The sequence below is a fragment of the Sphaerodactylus townsendi genome, linkage group LG03, assembly GCF_021028975.2.
Source record: "Sphaerodactylus townsendi isolate TG3544 linkage group LG03, MPM_Stown_v2.3, whole genome shotgun sequence".
In the NCBI taxonomy this organism is placed as follows: domain Eukaryota; kingdom Metazoa; phylum Chordata; class Lepidosauria; order Squamata; family Sphaerodactylidae; genus Sphaerodactylus; species Sphaerodactylus townsendi.
The window spans coordinates 112,135,250-112,155,418 of record NC_059427.1 but is presented as its reverse complement, the minus strand read 5'-3'; the positions used below and the strand labels follow the sequence as shown (position 1 = coordinate 112,155,418).

Here is a 20,169-nt window from a genome sequence, read left to right as displayed (position 1 = left end):
TCCAGGAAATATTAATATCTTTCAGGAGGAAGAAGGTATCCTTATTTCTTTGCTTGGGTGGCTAAGAAAATGCATCCAAATAGCAGGAAGAACTCAAGGGAAAAGATTACTCCAGTGGGTAATACTGCCTGTTCTATTACTGGCACAACTACTATAGCATGTAATACTACTGCATCCACAGATGCGTGCCTGAAACATGGGAATTGGAATCAACTGTCAATAGACATTACAACATTGATACCTTCTTTGGCTGATGTTTGTTTAAATCGGCATTCTTCAGCTGATGCTATGATGACTTTTTTGTGATGTCCAATCTGTGCCATTGGAATATCTCATCTATTAATGGCACATTCCTCTCATTAGTAAGAATGGACCATTGGTTGTATCTTGAATGCTTCTTCTAATTAGAGGTAAGGAGGTCATCTTTGCCTTGCCTTGAATTGAGAGGGGCCCTGGCAGGTGCCAGGGTAAAAATTTCCCCAGTGGATAATTATCAGTTCATCTGATTGACTATTAATTTTTTTTTAAAAAAAGAGAAACATCATCATAAATGATGTTCCTTGCTGCTAGGAAATTTCTAGAACAAGGACAGTCCAGGAAATGTTGGATGAATTCACAAATCTCCTTTCATCTTTGTCCTAATCAGGATACAGCCAGGGTTGAGGCTGAGAGTGTGTGGCTAACCCAAGGTCACCCAGCAAATTTCCATGGCACAGTGGGGATTCGAACCTTGGTTTCCCAGATCCTAGTCCTGCAGTTTAGCTACTACACCACAGTGGGTCACAAGATGCAGATCCTTAAGTGATAAAATCTTCTGCTGAGTGTTGTCTTTATGGGTTTAAATCTTTTGCTATCTTAAGTTTTTAAAGTAAGTGTATTTAGTGTATTCTTATGTGATAGTTAACTGTTTTTAAAAGGTTTATATGCCACACTTATAAATTAATTAAGTCATGCTTGTTCATCATTATCTAGGTGCTAAACACCTAAAACTATTCAGAAGCAGCAAGCTGGTTTGCTGTGGTTTAAGGCTTTATTTATATTTGCTGCATATGTGCTCTATTTTGTGCCCCATTCTTAGAGCTGAGAAACCACATTGTTTTAAGGTTTCTTAATTATAGTTGTAAGAGTGTGGCTTTAAGTGAGTGCACTTCAGACATTTGCAGAAAATGCTTATCTGTTAGGCTAGGTTAGAACTTGATGGTGTGGGAAATATTTTGCAGTACTTAAAACAGTGGCCCCCTACATTCTTTTCTCCCACACGGCAAAGGAAAACAATATTTTTGGGAAGGGAAGGCAGCCAAACTTCGGAGTGGGTAATTAGTAAGAAGCAAAAAGCAGAAACATCTCCTGTTCTCAATTGCTGTCTCTAAGACTGTTTTGAGTTTCAAAAAATCTGTTGGAAGGAATAGTTGTAGAACTTGGGGACATGTATAGTTAAGCCATAAAAAAGAATATCAGTGAATATACCCCTCTTGAACTTGTATAGCTACTTTTAAAGCTTTAAGTTTGTGGTGGTAGGATAGTTATGGATTAATGAAAACAGAAGCCTGAGAGTAGAACTCTCTTCCTTGTCCAGTTTCAAAAAGTTCAAATTGCACCTGAAATCATGGTGTGTGTGTGTGTGTGTGTGTGTGTGTGGGGGGGGGTGTTAATGGGAAAAGTTCAAGTGTTTTCCACTAGAGAAGATTCTCAAAGATATTCAGAGAAACTAGAAGCATGCCTTATGAAATGGAAGGAGGTCAGGACCAGGAATCAAATAACATTGCCAGTGGAGATACTGGGAAGGAAACACTGGCTGTTTAAAAAGTTCACAAAGCAAAACAGCTTGATTCCTAAAATGTAGTTGCTCATTGAACCTAGTAAGTAACAGGAAATTGAAATCATACTTATGGAGGTGACCTCAACTACCACAAATATGCATTTTGAGTTTACATTACAAGAAGAGGTATGTGCTTTGTAATTCACTGCAATACAGGTAAAAGTTGGGAATATAGATCTTTCAGAATGTTTTCCCTGACACTCTGAGATGCAGATAGTAAATAAGGTCAGTTACAGAAGAGATCAGAAATGCAGTAATACAGTGCAAATGTGGCTTCCCCTACAAGCGTCTACTTAGGGAAGAGTTCTCTTAAAGTACCTAGAACTGCCTGTTCCCTCTCAGAGGATCATTCCTAGTCATTCAGATTACATCAACACAACTACAAATATCACCACATCAAAAAAGAAAAAGCACCTTGAAACAACTGACAAATGAACAAGTGGCAACACCTGAAAATCCAGACAAGACAAAATTGCCAAGTTCATATAGGCATGTGTCACCAGCAACCAGAATCAAGTAAATTCATTCTGTAGTGTTCCATAATACTGAGGATGAGTGTGAAAAGTTAGACAATAAAGAAAGCTGACAGGAAGAAAGTAGATTCCTTAGAAATTTGTTGAAGGAGAGCTTTATAGATACCATGGACTGCCAAAATGACAAACCAGTGAATTCTAGGTCAAATCAAGCTTGAAATGTTGCTAGAAGCTAAAATGGCTAAACTGAGGCTATCGTCACAGCAAATTTCAGATCATCTACTTTTGCAAACAAAAAATTCATTCCATCCACAACACTTTCACTCAGTGCCAATACTGTGAGAAGTATGAATTATGAACTACAGTGATTCAAGTGATCAACCCATCTTATAGCAGCCTGAAGGCATTCATGACAGTTAATAACCTTTTGATTAGCAGACTTGCTGGTTCAATGGGGGAGCTTAATAATGTTCCCAACTGTCTCCCCTTCTCTTCACTATGCTTCTAGAACATCTAGATTAAGTAGTTAGATGCAATTGTAATAATCATATAAAAAAGGATGCTGTAAAGTTAACCTTCTGTCTGGTGACGTCATATTCTTTGTCACTTGCTTAGAAACCTCAATTTCTCTTATTCATGAGGAATTTTTAAAAATTCTCTCTTGAGTCAAATTTGAAATAAAATCCACCAATTTAAGTAATCCTAGCAGATAATGTCTACCAAAGGCTTTCTGTACAAATGGGTGACACCATATATTAGTACTTGAAAGAAACAGGCCTTCTTTAAAAATAATCTCTTGAACCTGATGGACATGATCAGAGGAGAGAGAACTCAGCAGGACATCTTAAATATTTCTTGACTACATAGAATAATGGCAAATCAGAGGATACACCACCAACAGTTCCTCTAATGCTGGTACGAAACTGAGTGGAAATTCTCTACCTCTGCATGGAAATGAGTCACCTGCAGGAGCTCCACCTACCAGTGGCCGCCTAAACTGTGTGGCACCAATATGGTGTCTGGGTGGTCACAAAGTTTGCAAGAAATGTACTCCACTCAAAAATTGATATACATATTTCAAACAATCTCCATCAATATCCAGAATTAGTCATAGTTAACGTCTTTTTTTCCTCTGTCCTTGTAGACATACTCTGGACTCTTCTGTGTAGTCATAAATCCCTACAAGAACCTCCCCATTTACTCTGAGAATATCATTGAGATGTACAGGGGAAAGAAACGGCATGAGATGCCTCCACACATTTATGCTATTTCGGAATCAGCATATAGATGCATGTTGCAAGGTAAGTATCTTATTGAATTTTTTTTCTATTCACTATGGGCTATATTTCAGCATTTGTAGTAAATCTGCTGAGACTGGATGAAAACCTATAGGACTACAGTCAAATTGGCTTCTGTTAACACATTGTGCTCCCATCCTTAGGGGATTCAGCTCCTGTCTGGGAAGCAAGTGCCAAATAAGATAGACCCTTGTCGCCTGGGACCTTCGTATCTTCGGGACCGCAGACGCTTCCCACATGTCCTCCTATTAATATCGCCTCTTCGCTTCATGGAGGCCAATCTACTGGTGGTCCCTGGCCCCTCGATGATACGGCTGGCCTCCACACGGGCCAGGGCTTTTACAGCTCTGGCCCCAGCCTGGTGGAACACTCTCCCACCAGCTGTCCGGGCCCTGCGGGACCTTACTGAATTCTGCAGGGCCTGTAAGACGGAGTTGTTCCGCCAGGCCTTTGGAGGATCCAGCTGCTGATGGTGCCCCCCCCCATGGCCTTTACATCAGTGCCTTTGCCATCTGGGGTTTGCTGATCTTCCCCCTGAAAGAGGGTTTGGCAATGGATCTGTTCTTGGACGCCATTGGCGTGTTAGTTTTAATCTCTTCTACCTAGTTTTATTTTAACTGCTGCTTCTTTAATGGTTTTAGCGTTATTTTACTTGTATAATCGCATTTTATCTGTATATGTGCATTGGGGACAGTATTGTAATAATCACCGCCCCAGAGGCTCCCAATGGGATGGGGCGGTATAATAAATCGAAAAATAAATAAATAAATAAATAACTAGTCATGAGGATAGAGCTTTACGTTAAATAAGTGTGCCTCTTGTTTCCTGGTGTGTGAGGTGTGTTTCAATTGAGTATTGGCTAACATATAGAATGGTAGTACATCCTATAATAGTGGTACAGAACAGTCTTGCAGTCTGGTCCTAAAGAATTAGTTGAGGTGCTGCTTCTCTCTCAATGGGCAGGTATTAGGTATGTTCAAGGACTGAGATTGGAGTAATTTCCCTTTCCTCAGTGGGGTAATCTGTTGCTTGGCCAGGTGAGAGTATGGGTAGGGAGTGGTGTGTGATTTGAAAGTTCCATTTGACTTGACCAGTGCTGGAGCTGTTGCTGCTTTGTCATCTTCTCAATAGAAAGTTGCTTTTGCAGGATTTTTCAATCCCCTGCATCTCCAGTTTAAAGGATCTGTCAGTGATGAGAAAAAGATTTCTATATAGCACTGTAGAGAGCCATAGACAGTCATAGTAGTCAGTACTGACCATAGTAGACCTGTGGTCTGTCTATGTATGAGGCTGAGACTGTGCTCATGTGCTCAGATTGAAAGCATGAGAGTGATGATCTGGCTTGGCCATACCTAAACTATTTCTTATGGCCTAATACAAACTGCCAGAGTGCAATAATTTTATCCTAATTAATATCGCTGAACATCGCTAAATACTGAACAATTATTGGGAATGCATAAGAATGGAAAATAACCCATACCTATTCTTCCAGTGAGCAGTTAGTTCTGACTTTGCTTGGCATAGAAGGCTACAGTGATTGCAGTAGGTATTCTTGCATCCCATACTGTTAAATCTGTGGCAAACTGTATCTGTGGTGGAAAATTGCACATCTCAAATGCAGTATTGGGGTCAAATGTTTCTTGGAAGTGCTACTTTTGAATGACAAAAGAACATCCGCTGCAAGCCCTGAAATTGGTTGGTGTGTAGTTCCCAAATGTTGGCAACCTGGGGAACCCCCATTTTGATTTAAATTTTTCTGGTACATTAGTCTCCATGGGGGGTGTAAAACCTGAACTTTCAATGTTAAGTTGAAAATTGTCATTTGCTATTCTCTCCCTTGGCTAAAATTCTTTGCACAGGAAGGCAGTAAAACAGGAATAGGGCTGAAGTATAGGGGAATGGTTCAAAAAGGTGAATAGGATTGTAATCTTTAAAACTTGTACAATAGCTATGGCTGAAAGAGAAAGAAGGTGCATTCTCCTTCAGTGGGGCTTCGTCATTCACAAATGGTGGTATTTTTAGTTGCTATCACCCTGGCAAGACGGGTTTCTGAGCTAGGGGCTCTTCTCAAAGGAAGGAGTTGCGTACTTTTACCAAGGACTCAGTGATCCTGAGGTTGGATCCTTCCTTTATACCAAAAGTAAGTTCTGGTTTTCATTTGGCTCAACCAGTTATGCTTCCTTTTTTCTGCCCCAATCCTAACCATGAAAAGGAGTGGCACACCCTAGATGCGCATCGAACATTAAAGTTTTATTTGACTAGAACTGAAGTTTAGGAAAACAAACACTCTGTTTATTCTGTATGGGAGATAAAATAAGGAGAGAAAGGCCTCAATCGTCCTTAGCTCGGTGGGTGACTCTCTGTATAAAGCTGGCATATGAGGCACAAGGTCTGCATGCACCTGGAAACATCATTGCTCATTCCTCTCGAGCGGCAGCAGCATCTGCAGCTTTTGCCACCAGAGCTCTGATTGAAGAGATAAGCCGGGCTGCCACCTGGTCATCTTTTTTGACTTTCGTGTGGCACTACAGTCCTGATGGGCAAGTGACAGTAGAGGCAGCCTTAGGCCAGAGACTCCTACAGTAGGTGGTCTACAGATTCCTGCGGTAGGATTATACAGATATTCAGATGGGATCATAGCACTGGGGTTTCCCTCCCTAGGTCTTAGTTTTGGCATATAACCGTTTGTGAATGATGAAACCCCACTGAAGGAGAAGACACCTTCACAGTAGGTTCCAATTCATCTTTCCAGAATTAATTAATGAAGATCAGACAGGATTTGTCCCACAAAGGTCAGTATTAGTCCCACAAAAGTCAATATTAGATATTTGTTAAGTTCAATTGAATATTCTAAGAATGGAGAAAAAACTGTTTGTGTTTTTAGAAGCTGGAAAAAGCATTTGACAAAGTGTCTTGGAAAATCCTGATGAAAATTTTGAAACATCTGAACTGTGAAGAATTTTTTATTTCATGGAAAGCATATACACAAAACAGCAAGCAAGAATTTTAATAAATGAGTCCCTAACATACACAATTGAAATAGAAAAAACAATCGTGTCCAGTTTCACCACTGTTGTTTATATTAGCATTGGATATATTAACTACAAGAATAAGGCAAGACACAAATATCATTGGAATAAATAAGGATAAAGAAGAATATAGAATGAAAAGCTATGCAAATGATGTGATAATTTCAGTTGCTAATAGTTCTTTGAAATATGTAATTGATCAATTTAATAGATGTAGCATTTATTCTGTCTGCAAACTGAATAAAGATAAGACTAAGATAATGTAATTGAATACGAAAAAGACAAGGAAGAATTAGAGAAGGTAACGGGGTATTATCACTAAAAGACAATCATATAGTTGGGAACAAATATAGCTATAGAAAGTGGTAATCATTGTAAAGAGAATTATCAAAAGGTCTGGTTATGTGCTAAAGTTAATACAGGGATGAGAAAAGCAGGAAAAAAGTGGCTGGGAAGAATATCAATTAAGAAAATGAATGTTTTTCCAAGACTGATCTTTTTATTTCAAATATTACTGATTCACATAGAGGAAACAATTTTAAGAACTTGGCAGAGGACTTTTAAGTTTACATGGAATTGAAAGAATTCAAGAGTAAGGCTTAAGCTACTGCAACGGGAAAGGAGGAGGTCATGCAGTGCCAAATAGTAAATTGAACCAGCAAGTGGCAGCATTAGTCTGAATATCAGATTGCATCATTGATCTGCAAAGAAGTGTTAAATTAGAAACCATGGGTATCAAAGAAGAAATTCATAATTACCTATGGGTAAAAGAAATCACTGAGGATGATTAAAAAACAAGATGGGAAGCATACTTTAAGAGTCAGTTTATTAAAAATATGGCTTCAGTGGAGAGACAGAATAAGCTCTCCAACTTCACCTTAGACTTCCCCAGTCAACCTCTACAGTAAGGTTCTACTTCCACTACCACCTAAACATCATGGATTAATTTTATATTAGGATTACTTAATTTTTTATTACTGGTAATTTTTAATTTTTGATTAATTTTAATTAATTTTTAATAATTTTATTCTGTGCTACTAATAATGTAATTTTTGTTTTTTGCTGTTCTATATAAGATCATTAATCATAGATTGTCAGTTCTTTAGGATGGAGAGCTATAATTATTGGTAAATTAATCAGCTATAATTATTGGTAAATTAGGTAATGCATATTGGATTTTGGGTATCAGTATAATTTCCACAGTGTTAATTTGACTCATAGTGGATATGGTAAAGGTTTTCCGAAAAACAAGTTGACTTTTTGTATCTGATAAAAGAAGTTTACAGTTGTTATGAAATAGTTTTTCATTGTTCATGCTGTGTTTGATTCCCAAATAAGATACAAAAATTTTGATAGCTATCATTCCCCTAGGCATATTTGCAGAGACAGGCTTCCCAAATTTACATTGAAAAAAGTGCCTCTGTCTTTTTGATCTTTAATTTATAATCTGCTGTCTTTCTGTGTTAGTTTATTAGAGTTCCTAAAGTGTCTGAGGAGTTTTCTGGATCATTTAAAAATATAACTGTGTCATTAGCAAATATCTTATAGTAATGGACTCCAACTTTAATAACATTTTATATTAGGTGATTCTCTAATATTACTAGTGGCTCCAATGAGATATTAAATAATAATGCTAACAAGGGGCAACCTTGTTTGAGTTTAAAATGTTGAACAAATCAGGTTCAACTTTATCATATTTCTATTAGAGTAACTACAACATTCTTTTTTTAAAAAGATGTTTTACTAATTCTTTGTCATTTTTAAGAGTGATAAAAGACAAATCTTAAGAATAATTACAAATGGAAGGTTGTTCATTGTGAAAACAACAGGATCTTAAATAGACTGCTATACTCATGAGGCAGAAAATCAGAAAACAAGGGCAAAGAACTTGAAGTTGGAGGGTAGTCAAGTATTCTACATTTTGGTCACTAAAACGGGCCCTGGCCTTTTTTAATGGCTTCTGGTCCTACTGTGCATGTTCTCTCTCCAGTTGGTTAATAACAAATTATGTGGCTACTTTGGCTTGCTTCTCTGTTCAAATAGTCATTTTTATCATTTGTATTCTCAAGGCATTTGAAAAACAGTATTATGTATTTTGCCTTTTCACTGTTTATATTTTCATCTCAGTAACAGCATTTTAAAAAGATATTTAAAGAAATGGATGGAAGTAAAGTCTGTACTCCTAGCACATACTATTTAGAGGACTTTAATATTTATTAAATCTAGATACGACTGTTACATATTTGCTTGTTGCTGAATGGCAGAAACTTCAGTCATAACTTACTCTGTTGCTTTTCCTGTACAGATCGTGAGGACCAATCAATTCTTTGCACGTAAGTGTACATCATGCTTGAGTATGCAACTCTTGATTTATAATAAGAGGAAGTGACTGCTGTGATTTTCAATCATGGGCTTTGTATTTTTTAAAAAGCAGTGCACTGAAGTATAAATCGCTAAAACAAGACATTGTTTAATGTTAGATCATTTTACGTGTAATAGCAGTGGAACATTCTGGACTGTACTTTCAGCCGATGGTACTCTTGAAGATGTTGAAACAGGACAGAATGTACTAGAAATCCATTGAGTACTTGTATGATTCCGGGGCTTGTATCCACTGGTAGTTTCTATAGGCAGAAGGGATTTCTGTCTATGGAATGGAATATCCTTGCATTCTCCTCTCTGAAACCCATAATGCTCCTCAAAATGCTGCTCCTTATGTGACTGGGGATTCCCAAGAACAATATGAGTGGGAAGCTGGAAGTCTGCAGCAAGAGGGGAGAATTGGCAAAAAGCTTTCTGTCTTCAGAAATTCTCTGTGGGATCCAAGCCTTTGTGTAGTCCTTCATCAATTGCTGGACATCTGTTTTGATACTATATATGTCTTACATTTTCTTATAAGTATGATATACATTATGTAAATCTTCAAATGGAAAAATATTTCTGGAAACTAAACAATGTTCTTCTTGAGCAAGTTTATTGTTTTAAATACCTTGGCATCACCTTTTCACACAATCTTTCCTGGTCCTTGCACCAAAAGGCAGCGTTCACTCTGTCCTCCCCTAGTATCTCTGGAATTCTTCGATTCTTTTATAGCAGAGGGCACTCATTTGTTCCGGCTGCATTAAGGATCTTCAATGCAAAGGTTGAATCCCAACTACTCTATGGGATCCAAGCAGTGAACCAAGCTCTGAATGTCCCCCAATCCAAGTTTTTCCACCAAATAATGAGAGTTCCAAACTGCGTCCCTTACACAGCCCTGTGTTTAGAACTGGGGCAAAACACCCTGGAACATAAAGCTTGGCTTAGAGCCTTCAGATTTTGGCTCCACCTTCACTACCTGCCATCCGAACGCTCCCTTGTCTCATTGACACTACAGGACATTCAGGCTAATCCCTGGTTTTCCCTAACCGAGAGAAAGATTATTTCCATCGGCCTGCCTTTTGAATCACTGTACCTAATGTCCTATTCAGAAGTGTGCAATAGCCTCAGAGATCGGCTTTTAGATCTAGAATGTGCAAATTTACATCTAGCAGCCAAACGAACCTGCTCTCCAACACAACTCCTAATTCCATTTTGAACAGAGACGTATGGGCCTATTACCTCCATACCTTAACGAACCCACGCGCAAGGAGAGCCCTTACCTCTGCGTGTTTTAACGTTATGCCCTCTGCCCTATTAAAGGGTAGGTTCATCAATTTAGATAAATCCGCAAGGTTATGCAGTTGCAAACTTAATGTGGTTGAAACCCTGACTCACCAACTCTTGCACTGCGCCAGATTTGATAACATCAGATCTAAATATACCAACTTACATTTTTTCTTCCAATCTGGGCTGCCTGATCTGACTAGGTTATCTCTATTGTTAAACAACTCGGACCCCGGTCTTTGTGAAGAGATCACCAATTTCATTGCGGAGATAGTTGAGAGTTCCCAGTAGAACGTATTTGTTGTGCTTCCCGTGGGGCCTTTTATCTGTCATGTATTCATGCAGTTGTTCCCGATTTGTGTAACTCTTTCTGACTATGCCAATAAAGGCTTGTGTATGTATGTAAATGGAAAAACAGCATGTTGCTTTAGGCATGTGCACGTGGAGTTCACAGACATGCTGTCCAATCCTCGACCAGTATTCTCAGAATCCTCCTTAAGTATATTTAGTGAGCCTCATTCTCAGAAAAGTGTTCTTAGAATTGCACTGTTATTCCTCCTATTTATACTGGCAGATTGAACATGAAAGCCAAATTTGCATTGTTGTGACCCGTATTAGCTCGATGTTGTCACATATCAGAAGCAAGCAGGGTCGACCCTGGTTAGTATTTGGATAGGTAGGAAACCACCAAGCGAATCCAGAGTTGCTACATAGAGGCAGGTGATAGCAACCCACTTCTGAGCTTCTCTTGCTGGGGTCACCATAAGTCAGCTGAGATTTGACACCACTTTCCACCACTACCAGGCTCAGCACTGGTCCCACCTCTTCTATAATATCTTTGCTTTTTGCTGTGATGTGACAGTATCCTGGGTTCCTCACAGTTGTCACATAGTGTACGTGAACATTGTGATGTAATAACATGCTAGCCACCTTGGGACTGAATGGGAATTAAACATATTTTTCTATGTTCAGCACCAGCTGCTTATGTACCATAATCCATAATGTCTGTAATCCTAAATTCAGTCAATCAATATGTTTATTTGGTCTGTGATCAGTACAAAAAAGAGTAAAACAATAAATAACTATTCAAATAAATAGAGTAAAAAAGAGTAAAACAATAAATAACTATTCAAAGATCGAATAAACATATTGATTGATCATTAAAAAATTGTGAGACTTGCTTTGAAATGCGATGGTTAAGCTGATACCTAAACCCTGGTAACCCAGGCCCAAATGCGTGTTCCTTATAACAGGCCAATGGTTCTGATAGACTCTACTTGTAGAAATGTTTTGGTGTACTTTCAACTAATGACTTCAATTTAACCTCTTTTTCCACTTGTGGAAGCACATTTTTTCTACCAGTATGTTTGTGTTTGATTTTTATTGATTTTCTTCTTCCACTGAAGATCTCATTTTGCCCCTGTTCTGTTCCTGCTGGTCTATTAGTTTCCATAAGCATGGTTTTGCTGGTCATGGCAGGCTGCTATAGGAAGGGGGAGACAGCAAAAGTCGCCCTTTATTCAGCACAACTCACTTTTGCTAGATGGATTCTTTTGTTGGTAATACCACTTTTCTGATAGTTCTGATCACAGAGGTTTGAGTGTTTGCAGGTATCTTTCTACTGATAAAGGAGGGAATTGGCCATGCAAAAAAGCTGGCGTGACATGGCTCTTCTTCAGTGGATCTTCTGAGGGAATACTGGTCTGTTCTAACTTAGTGACCCAGCGTCACCAGTTCTAAAGTGCTGTTACTGTCAGTAGGATAAAATAGAGTTGTCTGTGAATGACTTAAATGACTTGCCCCCATTCTTCAAGTCGTTTCTCCAACCTGTACATCCACCCAGTAGGCTCATTATCTATGCTAATTTCTGTTTTTATTCTAATAATATCCCGGGGAAGTATTCTGTACTTCCAATATCATTATCTTTTGTGCCGCCAAAGCAAACTAATTTGAAAAAGTTCATTAGGCTTGGGATCTCTAACCTTATGAACTATCCTTCCATTACCCTCCTGAGAACATTTTGCCATCTTGGTAACTTTGCACCTTAGTTGGAAGGCTCTTCTGGCTCTCTGGAGTCTGTGGTCCTGCTCAGTGCTCCTCCTTCTTTGCAACTCCAAAGCAGTGATTTTGGAATCTTAAATGGTTGGCAAAAACGTGCTGTGGGATATTTAGAACTAGAGCATCTTGTGGTCATCTGACATACTCAAGAACTACTAGATGTAGCGATCTGGAGAGTGTGTCTGTTAACACTGATCTTGTCAGGCTTGTCTTTGATGCTAAAATTATAATTAAGTAGGTTAGAAGCCTATTATTTTTGTCTGTAGTGAGTTAATGAATTATCATTGAGCATCCCAATGGAAGAGCCGACTTGAGATGGATTAACTCAACAAAGGAAGCCACTGCCTTCAATTTGCTAGACCTAAGCAAGACTGTAGAATGATAGGACAAGTTGAAGGTAATTAGCTCATAGGGTTGCTGTAAGTCAGAAATTTCACAGCACACAATATGCGCGTCACAAAGGAGATAGAAAAGTAATTACCATGACCTTCTATTTATTTTATTTACTGCTTTCAAGTCACAGCTGACTTATGGTGACCCATATTGTTGTCTAGGCAAGAGGTGTTTAGAGGTATTCTGCCATTGCTTACCTCTGACTTCTTCTGTTAGGCTCGATACTATCTTATTAACAAGAAATTTGCCTTCTTAAATCGGATTTTTTTTGCTACTCTGGCAGTCATAAACTAAAATCCTTACAGCAGCCTATCAGTATTTGTGAAATGAAAGTTATAGCAGGTTGCCTTAAAGGCACTTGTGAAGAAAAGTAGGATAAAACCAGCAAAATACTTTGCACATACACTGTGAATAATATTTTACAAACTAATTAATCATACAAACTGTTGCTGTTTTGTCTTTCTCTGTTTTGCTGTGCTTTCACTTCTGGAATTCAAGAATTAAAAAAAAACACTTGGGTGAAAAGTGCTTACAATCACAACATCATGAGTTGCACAACAGTAATTTAAGTAAGCTGTAAAATTGTTTTAAAGTATGTCAGGACATGAAAATACCTTAATGTCTTAATAACTAAGTTGCAGTGAAGATATCACTACTGTTTCCTTGTAAATTTAGCTGTCATTGTGTATTCTTGCAGAGGTGAATCAGGTGCTGGGAAAACAGAGAACACCAAGAAAGTTATTCAGTATCTTGCACATGTTGCTTCCTCTCATAAAGGAAGAAAGGACCACAACATTCCTGTAAGTTTTATCTAGAATTTCCTGATTGTCCTGTATAATTATTCCATGAATTGCTTTCTATTGAAGCCCTCCTTAATGAGAATTGTAAATTGAAATAGAGGTGATTAGTAGTTGGAATCCAGGTCTGCAAGTATTTGAGGCCAATATTTTGGAAAATATAGCAGGGTTTTAGTTGTGCTCTGGTTGTGCTCCATTAAAAGCAGCAAAACATAAAAGGACTGGATACCCAGAAGATGGACATTTCAGATTTTCATATGTGCATTTATCAGTAATGTTACTGCTGTTCAAAATACTTTCAGTAACAATCCTGTGAAATTCTATTTGTATGCTATAGTATGCTAAATTCTTAATCTAAAATGTACCCTATTGATAGTTGGGTTTTTGTATTTACTATACTTATATGCTCAATTGTATCAGTTCTCTAATTCAATAGCCCTGTTTAGCAAACGCAAAACTGAGGCTGCATTCAGATTTCACAATAAACTACATTTTTTAAACCATGGCTTTATTAAATGCTGGTTTAATGGGAAGTAGGATTGCAGGCTGTCATGTGTTGGCGAGTCCTAAACTTGAATTATGAATCAGGGCTTGTACCTGGCTTAACTGAGGTTTGTACTGTGTAATCTGTTGTGACATCTCAGTGCTTAAAGTCCCTGTTTGTCTAGTAGCCCCCTTGTAACCTTCCACACAGAGAAAGAAAAGCACAGATTATCAAACACCTTGCCACTCCAGCTTTATTCTGTTACTGATGGTGCTTTCTGAGGACACTTCCTTTTTTTTTGCCTTTGCTCTCCATTATTGATCACTGACCAAGCAGCTATGTGTATCAGACCTCCATCTCGCCTTTTCTTTAAGTAGCAAAATGAAAACAAGAGGAGAGGAAAAAGTCTCAAAATATCTGTTTTGTTTAAGAATTTAAAACATCAGGAATTCAGCAAAGTTGCTAGACGGAAAGGAGGGGTGAAACTGACTATCTTTACCCAAAGTCAAAATGTTGGGGGTTTGCCCAGACCAAGGCTAATTCTTTTGTGCTGTTTCTCCTGCTCTTCCTGTGTTTTGCAGCTGACCAACAGTAAGTGGGCTGCATAGTGAGACATTGGCAGTAGCCTTGCAATGCAAGATTGCTCAGGATTCTCCATGAAGACAGGAAAAGGAGACAGGCAGCTAGCTAACTAATTGGGATTTATGAAGAAGCTCTGACCTTTTATATGTATCTGCTAGGCTAACAAGGGCTTGTGTAACAAACTGGTTTAAACAAGCAATAGTTTAATGTAATTCCTGAATATACCCACACTTTCCTTACATGTTCCCTACCCTAACTTTGTACTAATTCTTGGATGTTAAAATAGGTCTTTTTTCTTAAATTGTTAGTATAAAGGTTCTTGAGGAAAAAGATTGAGTCCAGTAGCACCTTTCAGAACAACAAAATGTTATTCTTATGATAAGTGTTTGTGTGGGGAGGCTATCTCCAGTGTTGGTTATATGTGGCATAAAATGTATCCTTTCCCCCAGTCACTAAAATGTAGCCCATGCCCCAGTTTTGTCATATTTAATTTAAATTAGCTAACATAAACTCATATGAGAGGAAAAAATAAAATACTGCATTGGGGAATTATGTGTAGTGGGGCAAAACACACAACCGTTCTAACGGTGAATAGCTTGGTCTTCTCTGGCAAGGTTCCATTTCATCTGTGTACAGTTTATCTGTGTGGAAAGTACACATACTATGCCCACTCTCTGAGTTTTGGTCCCTGCAAAATGCAGAATCCCTCCCTATATGTGTTGTTTCCTCCTGCCATAAAGCTTACTGGTGGTTTTGGCTAGCTTGAACTACCTCACACTGGGGGACAGCTACAGAAAATGGTGCCCAGGGCAAGAACTAAAATTGCATACACACACACGCACCTGCAACAATCAGGTACCCATTTCTAAATAACTGCATCAAAGCAGTTCCCTGAGCTGTGTTCCCTGAAATATGTCTACACACATGTGTCTCCTTTCTTATTCTCCTAGCAGGAGGGAGACACCCCCCATACCATCTCTCTCAGCCCTTTATTTAGCATCTCTCCATCACTTGCCCAATACACTCTCCCCCACAAAATGTCTCACCCTCAGACCCGCACTTCTTTCCTCCTTTCTGCATCTGCTCCATCTTCCTCACTCCCCAAATTTCTCCACCAATAGCCCCAACCTTCCTCTTTCTCCCCCTACCCTGAATCTCAGCCACAGCCCCCTCACTTCCACCTCTCCTCACTTTCCTTCCACAGCCTTTTATTCCTAAATATGCCTCTGCTGGCACATGAGCCCAATCCAGCTTCCAAAGACACTGTGTTCGGGTCTTGCTCTCCAGCCCACTGCAAGGACCTCCTCGAAGAAATAAATGCTGGTCCTCAGACTGTTTGGCCAGTTTTTGTGATACAGTAGCCATTTACTGGCCCAGGCCAGCCCTATCTCATCAGGTCTTGGAGGCTAAGCATGGTTGACTCTGGGTAGTACTTGGGTAGGAGACCAGTGTCCAGGGTCACTATGCAGAGGCACGCAATTGCAAACCCCCTCTGAACTTTCCTTGCCTTGAAAACCCTGTGAGGTGGCTATAAGCTGGCTATGACTTGATGGCACTCTCCACTGCCACCAGCCATTTATGCTTTTTGACAGATTGAGAGGTAAACTCTGCAGGGATCTAATGCGTGTGGATCTTCATATTGGTATATGTCACGTTTTCTCTAGTAAACTGGCGATTCCTGTGTATGCAAACCCATTTAACAAAAGAGAACAGAACAGCTCCTACAAAAAATAAAAAGAGCAGCTCTTGCCCATCTTGTGTGCTTATTTAGAGGCCCTGGATGTACATTCCAGTTGTTGAAATCTAGCATTGATATGTGTATATAAAACACTGAAATGTTAATGTAGCTCAGGGACAAATGTGCTTTTGTAATAGCTCTGGACAGAGTCTGTTGGAAACATTGCATTTAATTACAGTTTCAGAGTGCATATTTCACTCCATAGTAGCAATCCAAAAAAAAAAAAACTTTCTGCCATCTAAGCCCATTGAAGTCAGCGAGTTCAGAAGCGTTTAATTCTGCTTCAGATTGCACTTCAGAACTTTTATAAATGAAGCCACTGTTAGATTTCTTAATACAGGGGACCCCAAATCCTAAGAGCAGAGAGTACTTTTTATATAGGTATCTTTGAACAAGAAGATTAAAGTATGTCCCTACTCGGCCTCTGCGTTGAGCAGAGGCGCATTTACTGGTGGTTCCTGGCCCATCAATGATGTGGTTGGCCTCCACTCGGGCCAGGGCTTTTTCTGCCTTGGCCCCTGCCTGGTGGAACACTCTTCCTCCAGCTGTCCAGGCCCTGCGGGATCTTGGTGAAATCCGCAGGGCCTGTAAGACTGAGCTGTTCCACCGGGCTTTTGGAGTGTCCAGCCGCTGATGAGGTGCCCCTCCCATTCCTCCGGATTCGGAGTCCCCCTGTCATCTAGGGGACCCACTTCTATTCTACCTCCCCTCCTTGGGAGGGTTTAACTGGGGTTGCAGACACCATTTTATTTTACTAAATTTACTGCTGTATTTTTAAACAATTTTAAATTTATATTTAAATTACTTATTTAATGGGGTTTACCTGTATATGTGATATGTGAAATTTGTGTTGTGCACTGCACAGAGCCCTTCGGGGGTTGGGCGGTATAAAAATCCCATAAATAAACAAACAAACAAACAAATAAATAAATAAAATTGAATCCTTTCTGAAAAAAATTGCCGTTGTTGTGGCTTGTGTGCTTAGGAGTAGTGTGTGTGTGTGAAATCTGAATAGTGGGAAGAAGGTTAGATTTGCTAACATGTGAATTTGTTTGTTTGCAACAAACAGCCCGAGTCACCTAAGCCAATGAAGCATCAGGCAAGTGGTTTTTTATGCTTCTAAACTTCATGTAGGCTTAATCTTGCAGTTGCATTTTACATTTTTTCCAAAGACTACCTGTTAATATTCAGTTGAAATATAAAAGTGATTTCTGAGGCAGGCATGTTGCTACCAGGAAACTTCACTACTGCATTTATACAGAAACACAACAATACATTAGCAGTCCTTTAATGTATGTATTCTGTGATGTAAAGCAGTGAATGAATTCTCTAAGTTTATTGGGCACTCCTTCAGTGTGGTGGAGAAAGTGGCAGTATTAGTTCTGATATGCTATAGATTTCTTGTAGTCCAGGACAAAGCAAAGCTTTATAGTCCTAGGGACCAAGGACAATATGGGAATAACAACGTTGGTTTTCATGTAGACACTAGTTAGGGAATGGAGACTCTTAGAATTTAGTGATAAGATGATTGATACCTAAATCTCAGGGCAAATTGTTCTTGCTTATTTTTCTTCTCTTGTTAAAACTGAAATAAAATATATTAAACTTAACAGGAGTTTTGCCAGTGTTTTGCAGGGCATTCCTACATAGAGTTCTAAGGCCATTAATGTAAGTGTACTTAGAAACATAGAATGCTGCTCAGGGTTACGCTATTGAAGTATGGGTTGCAGATAAAGTTTGTCCCTGATTTGCCAGGTAAATATGAAACAGTCCATGATTTGCCAGGTGACAAAATGATCAGTATGGTGGGTGGATCTTTAGAGCAAGCTTGAGTAGAGATGTAAAATTTTCAGATATTTTGAAGCCATGGAAGGAAGTTTTTTTTTCTCGTCCCCCCTTCCCAGAAAAAAACAAAAATTTGAGGGGGAAATAGAAATATTTACAGTACTTCTCAGCACTAAATGTATTTCTCTGGCTTGACAACAAATATATTATTTATAATTTGGCATATAAAATGTTCCTGTTTGGCATATTTATGATCCATAAAATGTAAATACATTAGTTGCTTGCAAGCAAAATTACAAATCCATACAATACTGAAAAGAGTGAGCTGTAAACTGATACTGTAGCACATGTATAATTGTCTGAGAAATATGAAAAATAATAGCTGAGAACTGAAAACACAAATTTCATAGTGAACAACAAATAATTCTGTTTAGACAGAAATAGTCTCACTCAGTCACAATACCATTAGCAGCATATTGGGATACTTAGTTAAACTTTTTGAACTATTGAACTATTAAATAGCTTCTTATACATATTATTATAGCATATTAATTGTTGAAACTAGTCACATTTAAACAAAACATACTTGAAAATGTTATGTATATTTTGAGTAGAGGCCTCCAACATGGTGCCCATGGGTTCCAAAATGCCCACCAACATTTTTCTGTTTGTCCCTGATTTTTCTGTTTGTCCCTGACCAGGTGTTTTTAGGAATAGGGCAGAGCTTTTGCCCAGCAAGGCTTCTGGTTGACTTTTAGAGATCTGATAAGCTGTGCACATTTTTTGGCAGCAGCTGCCACTACAGCACATGTATTGTTGGTTTATAACTGAAGGTAAGCTGTGGCAGCCATTTTATGGCAGGCTCCACCTTCTTCAGCAGCCATTTTTGGTTGCCACTTTGTCAGTGCCCACCACACCATATCGGAATTACCAAGATGTCCACAGGCTCAAAACAATTGGGAACTCCTGGTCTAGAGGATACATAATTATTTTCCAATTCTGCAGATCTTGCATATAAATTTAACAGTACACATTTTTAGTGAGTAAAAGCCTTGTTTTAAATTTTTTTGTACTCATGTCAGAAGAAAAAAAATCATGGGAAGGTGTTTTTGTTTTTTTAAGTAATTCTCTAAATTTCCAGTTTCTCCATGGCGGGGGTGGGGGCAGGGCTCTAGACTTTCACATCTCTAAGCTTGAGCTGCTTAGTTGCCGTTCACATGAAGCTGGTTCTGTTGGCAGGAAAGTACTAATAATGCCTGATTCTTAAGAAAACCAAGGAATGGCAACTTATTTTTTTCATCTACAGGTTTGATTGATCATTGTGGTAACTAGCTGGTTTTTAATCCACAAGTTAGTGTCATTGGATTAGCATCTGGAGCATAGTATCAGTTGGAACGTTGTGTTCCCTGAGGTCATTTAACCTACAGCTTTCTTTGGACCTAGAACAGGTTTATTTGGGAATGAGATAGGCAGAGGGAGCATTGATGGAAGCTTATTCAAATCTGTTTAGCTAGTGGTCATTGTAGGAATCAGAGTGTTGTGAATCTTTAATCTCAGTGTGTTTCTGTGGTTTTCATTCATTCGTTATCATTGACATTCTGTTTCATTGTCATTTTAAAATACAGAGTGGATCCCTGTTGTATGTGAGTAGCATGTAGCTCCCTAGCTTCTTGCCTAGATCTCATGATGAGTCAAATCGCAGGGATTCTGAGAGCAATGTCCCTCACTTAACTATCATTGCACTGTTGATTTGCATGATATTGCATGTAATCACATTTTCATTCTTTTATGCTTTTTCCAAGATGTCCCTGATTTTATTAGGAATGCAGCACAAATAATCTTATCTAGGTTTAACGCTTCTGTGGAACAATATGGAATGGAATGATGCTCTCTAGATATATCTGCCAATTTTCACATATATGTTTGTTTCATTTGTAGCCCTCGTTTCTCACTGGCACTTAAGTCGTATTACAACTCTCTCCCCCCCCCCCCCCCAAAATCCCTGGTGTGGAACCATGTAGTGCATGCCAACATTAATTCAGGCCTAAGTAGAGTTACACCTTTCTAA

The 20,169-nt window shown here is 38.8% G+C and overlaps 1 protein-coding gene across 4 annotated transcripts in view; it reads left to right on the top strand.

Annotated features, from left to right (window-relative positions):
• Positions 1–20,169, top strand: part of MYH10 (myosin heavy chain 10) — a 78,772-nt gene that overhangs the window by 11,241 nt on the left and 47,362 nt on the right. For 2 of the 4 annotated variants that reach the window (XM_048491232.1, XM_048491228.1), the window contains exons 3-7: positions 3,437–3,593; positions 8,925–8,952; positions 13,413–13,515; positions 17,386–17,415; positions 19,727–19,744. In XM_048491232.1, coding sequence (XP_048347189.1) covers positions 3,437–3,593; positions 8,925–8,952; positions 13,413–13,515; positions 17,386–17,415; positions 19,727–19,744 — 336 coding nt within the window. The remainder of the gene's footprint in view (positions 1–3,436; positions 3,594–8,924; positions 8,953–13,412; positions 13,516–17,385; positions 17,416–19,726; positions 19,745–20,169) is intronic. The other 2 variants (XM_048491230.1, XM_048491231.1) reach the window with 2 other exon arrangements.